The sequence below is a fragment of the Arachis ipaensis genome, chromosome B04 (assembly GCF_000816755.2).
Source record: "Arachis ipaensis cultivar K30076 chromosome B04, Araip1.1, whole genome shotgun sequence".
Lineage (NCBI taxonomy): Eukaryota > Viridiplantae > Streptophyta > Magnoliopsida > Fabales > Fabaceae > Arachis > Arachis ipaensis.
In genome coordinates, this window is record NC_029788.2 from 125,056,413 (window position 1) to 125,065,598 (window position 9,186).

Sequence of the window (9,186 nt, forward strand, 5' to 3'; positions counted from 1 at the left end):
TATTCTTCTCTTCATTTTTTTTTCACCTAAAACCAACCAAACAAGAAATTGACTATTACCTTAACTAAAATTGTTATTTATACACTAAAATTAGTAATTAATATATTTTATATAAATACATGTGTGATTTAATTTATTTTCAATATGTATTTATATTTTATTATATATTTTATACTGTAACTAATTTTGGTGACAAATTTTAGTGTATACGTAGCCTAATTCTACCTTAATTAAAATGACAAGTTATATATATATATATATGCCACGGATTTCTTACTCCTAATTTCATATAGGAGTATGATTCACCATCAGTAAAATATTTACAAAATAAACTCCGTTTCTTTATTTTTGAAAGAATTAATATTTAAACATTTGCCCTCTGCGTTTTTTTGTTTTACACATTCTTCCTGTTTCTTTTAATCTGAGGAGGAGAGTCCAAAGCTCTGCTAGGGCTTTTGCCCTTCTGCATCCCATCAACGTCGCTCGTTCCTTGGTCCTCCCCTCCGCGGTAGCTCGCTCTCTGATCCTCTCTCTGCGTCGTGGTCGTTCTCTAATCCTCTCCATTCGCGGGATTGCTCGTTCTCCCCTGTATCGTGTTTGTTCTCTGATTGTCGACGTCGCAACAAGCTGCCGCCGCCGCCGCTACACTCGGGTCCACCACTTCATTATTTTCTGTCGCCTGCCTCTCTGTTCCTCTTCTTCACCAGCGACTATGATCTCTATCCTTCTCCCTCCACCTTTTCCTCTGCGACCTATTAAGGTTCCATTTTGTTTTTATTTTTATTGTACTTTATTTTCTTTTCTATCAAAAAATTTTATGTGAATTTGAATGTTCTTCGTTTGCCAGAGTATTGAATGTTATTTTGATTTCAAAAGAATTTGATAATAAACCAATAAAAAGTTTCAAATGGATTAGGAGTCTTTGATTATACTTGAATGATTGAATTTGATTGTTGTGAATTGGTTGGTAGTAACTCTTTTGATTTCGAATTGAATAAGGCTCCTACTTTTTTGTGGAAGTAGGACAATGATTTTGAAGAACTAAAATACAATACATGGTGTCTTGTATGATGGGGACATTTGGGTTAGTATGAGTTAACCAAACATTTTCCCTTATCAATTAGTTTCACTTTCTATACTCAAATATTTCAGGCTTCAAAGTTCATGTTCTCTTTTCTTATTCTATAGTTATGTTGCACTGGAGTATGCATGCATTGGAATGCTGACTAAGAAGAGTGATGTTTATAGCTTTGGGATACTTATTATGGAAATAATTACCGGCAGAAGTCCTGTTGATTATAGTAAATCCCAAGGAGAGGTTAGAGGCTATAACCAATAATAGTATACAGTTTTGGTTTTAATCTTCTTACACTGTTCTATGCTGATTAGTTTCTCTCTTTTTCTGTTTTTCTAACTAGAATTTGGTATATTTGCAGGTTAATTTAATTGAGTGGTTGAAAGTTATGGTTGGCAATAGAAAATCAGAGGAACTCATTGATCCGAAACTTCCTGAAAAGCCGTCTTCAAAGGCTCTTAAGCTTTGCTCTGTTGGTTGCTCTTAAATGTGTTGATCCAGATGCCACAAAGAAACCTAAAATCGGACACATAATCCACATGCTTGAGACCGACGAGATCCTATTCGGTGATGTATGTTCTTTCCCTTTCTTGAACTCTGTATTATACATAACTGAAGAGCAAAAGCAAGATGATTCAGCATTGCTATAATCTGATTCTCATTTATCACTATTTTATCATTCTTTCTTGTAGGAACGGAGGACTGGAGGAGAATCGTTGCGATCCGTGGCAATTATCATCATGAGCAAAAAGACTCTAGCAGGGATAGAAAGCGAATAGGTGGAAAGATCAATGATCGAAGTGAAGATAATAATAGCAGTAAAAATCTTGTCCATCCCACTAGGTTGAGATGATAGTTGTTAAATAGTAAATGTAGCTATGTATTTATTATTTTTTGTTTTAGTAGTTTGCCTATATTAATTTCTACCTCAATTTGGACAACATGCAATGAGTGTATTTTTGCTGCATAATTTTCCCTCCCACCACAATTTGGGATTCATTGTATACTCATTCATTATTACTAAAAATCAAAATTTTGATATTGTCCTTCTGATTTATAAGACAAAAGTAGCTCAAGTGTTTTATAAAAAGTAATAATATTTTCAGGTTGCTCAAACTGTAGTATCAAACTACCGTTGTCTCATTCTGGTCCCATCATAACTTATGGCCCCATCATAAATTAAGTGCTTGTCATTTTGTGAGTGTAGTTGTTATGAGCACTAAACCTCCCAATGTGAGAGATAAAAAAAATCTATGGCAAGGTAAAAATTTTTACTATTTTCCAAATCAAAGCTACAAACAAATCTCAAAAGTCAAAACTTACAAGCACTACTAAGCATATATACAGAATTCTTGTACAAGAACATAAACGCATAAAGTAATTGGTGAAATCAATGATACAATAGACAGCCGTTGCTTATGAACTTTTTGGCTAGAGAGCTCGAATTGCAATCACACCTCAAAGTTGAAGGACTATGAGTGAAGAACTCCAGGTAAACCAGAAAAGAATTTAACCATCCGATCATTCATTCGTTCAGGTTAATACACTAATTGTGATGTAGAGGGACTCTACAAAAAGTGTTTGCTTGGACCTCACATAAAGAAAAATGATCATAACCTGCTTGATAAATACACAATGATGTATTCCTTTTTAGCTTCAAAAGCAGAACCGAAAGGGACAAATTTAGCTTGAGAAAAGATTGACACAAAATAATAATACCACAATGCAAAATTTTACAAAAGTACTTACATGCTTACCAAGTTGCAACTGCTACAGACTGCCTAATGCACATTTTAATGGTTGAATCCAGAAAGAAAGTAGATCCTCAACTATAGCAATTATCTATTTTTTGATGCTCCTGGAAAATCTATTTGAGTTGGTATTTATATGAAATGATATGAGATAGAGCAGCTTCAAAGGGGAAAAAACTAAAAATCTATTTATAAGTGATTTGCAAGTTTTGAAAAGGATGATAACTTTCTAAGGGGGAAAAAACTAAAAATATAACTAAACTTATACATCTTCAATCAGAGGCTTCAAAACTCAAGAAAGGGAGCAAATTGAGTTTATAGAACTTCTAAGATCATTCCTACTACCGAGTACCAATGCATATCCTATGGTGCATGGAATATAAGTGATAGTTCGAAGAGTTACTTACAGAATGTTGAATATGGATAATCATGATAGTAAGTACACTTCCTTCCTTCATCTTCTCTATAAGGAGGTGAAAGAATGTCTAGCACAGCACAAGGTGTTATTGCTGTGAAACAGTGCAGATTTCCACCATGCTTTGGATATAAAATTGATGTCTCGCATGGTGCAGTCATGACCTTGTCAACAGCTAGCTTAGCCAGTCTAACTACAACAAAGATAAATTACAACAAAATCATTTTAAAACATGGATGCAGAACAGCAAGTTTTATAAGCCTTGAAATATAATATCATATTGAGGATTATTAAGAGTACATGTTAGAAAGATGTATCATTACTCAGTGCTTTTTATATTTACATGCTCTCATACAAAAGTGTGGGACAAGACGAAAATGTGTTACAGCGACAAATTAGCAAAAAAAAAATTTATTGTTCATAAGATTGAGAGTGCAATTCAACTTTGACATGTTGATTTTACGTTTATTGTATTTTTGCTTTTATGGAAGAATTGTTGATTTTTTTTTAATTGATCTGAATATATTTTATACTAAAGGCTTCTTTTTACTGAGTATATCAAAAAAGAAATTGGAATAAGTATGAATATGGTAGTGTTCTATTACATATAAGTGGCAATTATCTGCCTTTGATTTTGCTACTAATCGAAATTCTTTGTTCCTTTAATTGATTATATCACACAGTAGCAATAAGAAAAAGAGAGGTCAACAGCAGTTGGACCTGATAAAAGTGGCAGAGGGCTCCATCAATTTAGTATGAAAGGTTTTTTATTTGTCCTCTTTGATTGATTTGTTCTTTAACAAATTGATTCCAATTAACAATAACCTAGCAATTAAATCAAAATATTTCTGAAGTTTAAACTAACAAGTTTTACAAAATACATCATGAGGTAAACTCAATCAAATCTCTTTCCTTAGTCATCTTTATTTTATTTTATTTTACCCAGTAAATCAGCATAATTGGAAACATTATTGACTTCCTAATGATACAATCTCTGAAATTTACTCCTAATCCAATGAGTTCCCTCATGCAAGACGCCATGTCTTGTATTTTAGTTTTTTCCAATCATTACCCTACTTTCACAATAGAAGTTAAACTTCAAACAACAAAAAAGTAGGAACCTTATTCAATTAGAAATCAAAAGAGTTACTACCAACCAAATCACAACAATCAAATTCAATCATTCAAGCATAATCAAGGACTCCTAATCCATTTTGAAACTTTTCACTAGTTTATTGTCAAATTCTTTTGAAATCAAAACATCATTCAATATTCTGGCAAACGAAGAACATTCAAATTCACATAAAATTTTCATAGAAAAGAAAATAAAGTACAATAAAAATAAAAACAAAATGGAACCTTAAAGGAGTAGGTCGCAGAGGCAGAGGTGGAGGGAGAAGGACAGAGATCAGAGTCGCTGGTGAAGAAGAGGAACAGAGAGGCGACAGAAAATAATAAAGTGGTGGACTCGAGTGTAGCAGCGGCGGCGGCGGCGCAGCGGCAACGTGTTGCGGCGTCGACGATCAGAGAACAAGCACTATATAGGGGAGAACGAGCAATTCCGTGGATGGAGAGGATCAGAGAACGACCACGGCGCAGGGAGAGGATCAGAAAGCGAGCTACCGTGGAAGGGGAGGAATAAGGAGCGAGCAACGTTGATGGGAAGAAGAGAGAAAGGCAAAAGCCCTAGCAGGACTCTCTAGTCTTTGAAATTCAGATTAAAGAAATTGGAGAAATGTGTAAAACAAAAAAAAAGTAGAGGGCAAATATTTAATTATTAATTCTTTCAAAAATAAAAGAAATAGGGTTTGTTTTGTAAATATTTTAGTGGTGGTGAATCATACTCCTATACAAAATTAGGAGTAAGAAATCTGTGGCCATATATATATATCACCAATACAACATCCATTTACATAAATTAACATTGAAAAGAACTCTACCAATGTATCCAAAGATTGAAGGTAGCACATACAGCAGGGGCATTATGCTCATGTACCTGTGTGTACATCTTGTTGCTGCTGCTTCAAGTGAGAACAGTGAAGCAAGTGCACTCTTAAAGTGGAAGGCCAGCCTTGAGAACACCAGTGTGTTGTCGTCGTGGGCAGGTACGAATCCATGCAAATGGCACGGCATTGCATGCGACAGAGCCAATTCCGTTACGGCAATAAATCTTGAAAATCATAATCTGAAAGGTACACTCCACACTCTCAGCTTCTCATCATTCCCCAACCTCCTCACCTTTAATATCTACAACAACTTCTTCTATGGAACCATACCACCACACATTGGTAACATATCCAAACTCAATACTTTGAACTTGTCTTTGAACGCTTTTGAGGGTACCATCCCTAAGGAGATGTGGACATTGACGAGTTTACACGGGCTTGATCTTTCCCTGTGTATTTATCTTAGTGGAGCGATACCCAGTTCCATAGCAAATTTGACCAACCTATCATACCTAGATGTAGCCCAGAACAATCTTTCTGGCCACATTCCTCCTGAGATTGGAAATTTGAACAGCCTCAAGTATCTTGATCTAGCAGGTAATAAGCTTAGTGGTTCCATTCCCCACGAAATTGGAATGTTGACAAAGCTTGAGGTACTTGTTTTATCAACAAACTTTCTCTTTGGAACTATCCCTTCTACCATTGGTAACCTTAGCAATCTGATTCACTTTTTTGTTTCAAATAACTCCCTCTCTGGCCCAATCCCATCCCTCATATGGAACATGTCTAACTTGTCCTGGCTATACCTTGATGGCAATCGACTATCTGGATCAATCCCTCCTTCCTTAGAAAACTTGGCCAATTTGGAACGCTTTGTACTTCATGGAAACAATCTTTCTGGGTCCATTCCTTCCACTGTTGGAAACATGACTAAGCTCATCTACTTGTTCATGCGCGTCAATAATTTTTCTGGATCAATTCCTGTCTCCATAGGTAATTTGATCAACTTGAAAAGACTTAGTCTCCAAGAAAACAATTTCTTCGGATTTATTCCCAACACAATTGGAAACTTAAAGAAGCTCTCGCTGCTTGAATTGTCTTTCAACAATCTTAAAGGTAGCATTCCGCCACCCATAAGAAACATGACCAACCTCATGATCTTTTTAGTATCTGAAAATAATTTAACTGGAAATTTGCCTCCCCAAATCTGCTCAGGGGGATCACTAGAGTCATTTTGTGCTGATAATAATCACTTTACCGGTCCAGTACCAAGAAGCTTGAAGAATTGCTCTAGTATTCAAAGAATCAGGCTACAAGGTAACCAATTGGAAGGAGATATAGCACAAGATTTTGGCATATATCCAAATTTGGGATTTATTGATATAAGTGACAATAAATTTCATGGCCAAATTTCTCCTAACTGGGGGAGGTGCCCTAATCTTGATACCTTGATCATATCCAACAATAATATTTCCGGTAGTATACCCCCACAAATTGCAGAGGCAACTAAACTGGGTGTGCTTCAACTTTCTTCAAACCAATTGACTGGAAGGATACCAAAAGAACTAGGGAATTTGAAGAGCCTGCTTCATCTCAAGATAGGCAACAATCAACTTGTAGGAAACATTCCAAAACAAGTTGTAGGGTTGCCTAATTTGTTGGAATTGAACTTGAGCAACAACAGACTAGATGGAAGCATCCCCTCTGAGTTTGATCCAATTCAACCTCTTTATTCTCTTGATCTTAGCGGGAATTTGTTGAATGGAACAATACCGTCGGTGCTTGGACAGCTGAAGCAGTTGCAATTGTTGAACCTCTCACACAATAATCTCTCTGGCACAATTCCAAACACTTTTAGTAGCAGTATGTCAAGCTTGATTTATGTCAACATATCATATAACCAGTTAGAAGGGCCACTTCCAGACAACAACCGAGCCTTTCAGAGTGCTACAATTGAATCATTGAAAAATAACAAAGGCTTATGTGGTAATGTCACTGGCTTGATGCCATGCCCAAGCAGCAGTCCTAGGCACAAAAGTCACAAGGTCATGTTATTGGTATTTCTTGTTATATTTGGAGTACTAGTGCTTTCTGTGGTGGCTGTTTCATTGTACTTTCTTTGTAAAAGTGCTAGAAACAAAGACAACTCAGCTAAAGAAGTGCAACAAGTAGAAGAACACTTTTCCATATGGAGCCATGACGGAAAAATGGCATTTGAAACTATCATTGATGCCACCAATAATTTTGATGACAAATATCTCATTGGAATTGGAGGGCAAGGATCCGTTTACAGGGCTGAGTTGCCTTCAGGTATGGTTGTTGCTGTGAAGAAGCTTCATAAGGAATCAGATGCAGGGAACAAGTCCAATTTGAAAGCATTTGAGAATGAAATCGAAGCACTGACAGAATTGAGGCACCGCAACATCATAAAGCTATACGGATATTGCCAGCATTCACGCTTCTCATTTTTGGTTTATGAGTTCTTGGATGGTGGCAGTTTGGATCAAGCACTTGGCAGTGAAAACCAAGCAACTGCATTTGATTGGGAGAGGAGGGTGAATGTGGTTAAAGGAGTTGCAAACGCTTTGTCATATATGCATCATGATTGCAAACCCCCCATAGTTCACCGTGACATATCAAGCAAGAACATTCTGTTGGACTCAGATCATGAAGCTCATGTCTCTGACTTTGGAACTGCTAAGTTTTTGAACCCAGATTCAAATTGGACAACACTTGCAGTCACCTATGGCTATGGAGCTCCAGGTAAGTCCATTACTTTTACCTTTTATTTTTACATGGAAATTATTATCACAGTTTATTAATTATTACAATACATGTGTATCATTTGAATTATTGAATGTAGAACTAGCTCAGACTATGGAAGTGACAGAGAAATGTGATGTATACAGCTTTGGAGTGCTTTGTTTGGAAATTCTTATGGGAAAGCATCCAGCGGACCTAATAAGTTCATTGTTGTCACCATCAACAGCGAGAATAACATACAATTTGTTATTGGTTGATGTCATAGATCAGAGACCTCCCCTTCCTGAAATATCAATTGTTGGGGAAATAACGTGGATCACAAAGTGGGCACTTGAATGCTTGAGCCAAAGTCCACAATCTCGACCAAGCATGCATCAAGTTTCTAAAGAGCTTATGATGGGAAAACCACGTTTCCCGGGTGACCAATTTGCTATGATCAGAATTGGACAACTCAATGAAGAATGGGAGACTCCACTTATGTGATTCATCATTTATGATCAAATCTAACGGTTCATATATACATCTTATGTGTAATCCACCCATATCTGAAGTTTATTTGCTTTGTCAGTGTGTGTAATGTGTATATATGTGAGTTGAAGTCACTTTCTTTCGTTATGTTTTGATCTGGACCATCTACCCCAGTATGGAGATGGCTCATGGATCAGTGGTTTGTACCTCCTCTAGGAGATAAGCTTGTTGAGTCAGAACGCAAGAATAAAAATAGAGCAATGTCAATGTTAAGTTTATTTTTAATAGCAGCAGAATGAACTCAAATATTAATTTGTGCACATCATACATGCTCAAAACGTGTATGCTTATTAAAGACAGACCCTCTACTAAGTACGTATTTAAGATCTTTTAAATTTTAAAATAATGGTTCAATGGAACAACACCTTAGGAATCAGGATGTCGGCCATTAGTTGTGTCATGCTATGATATATGATGATTGTGTATTTGTGTGTGTATAGATATATTCAAGTTATTTAGAGTTTGTGAATTTGTATTCGCTCTTCTGATATACAATTAAAGTCGTCATTTTTGAATGCCAATGTGAAAGATGAAAATTTAGGTAGGTGAAAAACTACGAAGACAACAAGAAATTAAGCCGTGTGTGTATACAATAATACAATAGAATACTTATTTAATTTATTACGTTGTATATTTTGAAGGACAGAAATAGGAGTGATACTAAAATACAAAAGTTAGATGATTAATAATTTTTTTTTGTATTTAAGT

At 35.9% G+C, this 9,186-nt stretch overlaps 1 protein-coding gene and 1 long non-coding RNA gene across 3 annotated transcripts; one reads left to right on the forward strand and one right to left on the reverse strand.

Moving 5' to 3' along the window:
* Positions 2,328–4,965, reverse strand: LOC107638116. Of its 2 annotated transcripts, XR_001619738.2 has the most exons (4): positions 4,601–4,965; positions 3,234–3,434; positions 2,825–2,942; positions 2,328–2,692 (listed from the first exon to the last, which is right to left on the reverse strand). It is a non-coding gene; the product is annotated as an uncharacterized LOC107638116 (long non-coding RNA). The 2 variants fall into 2 exon arrangements; XR_002361921.1 differs by lacking the exon at positions 2,328–2,692 and having other exon boundaries at positions 2,699–2,942; positions 3,234–3,430; positions 4,601–4,960.
* LOC107635237 (MDIS1-interacting receptor like kinase 2-like) lies at positions 5,140–8,696 on the forward strand. Its single transcript, XM_016338642.2, has 2 exons — positions 5,140–7,950; positions 8,051–8,696. The coding sequence occupies exons 1-2, from the start codon at positions 5,184–5,186 to the stop codon at positions 8,431–8,433; spliced, it is 3,150 nt and encodes a 1,049-aa protein (XP_016194128.1). The 5' UTR covers positions 5,140–5,183; the 3' UTR covers positions 8,434–8,696.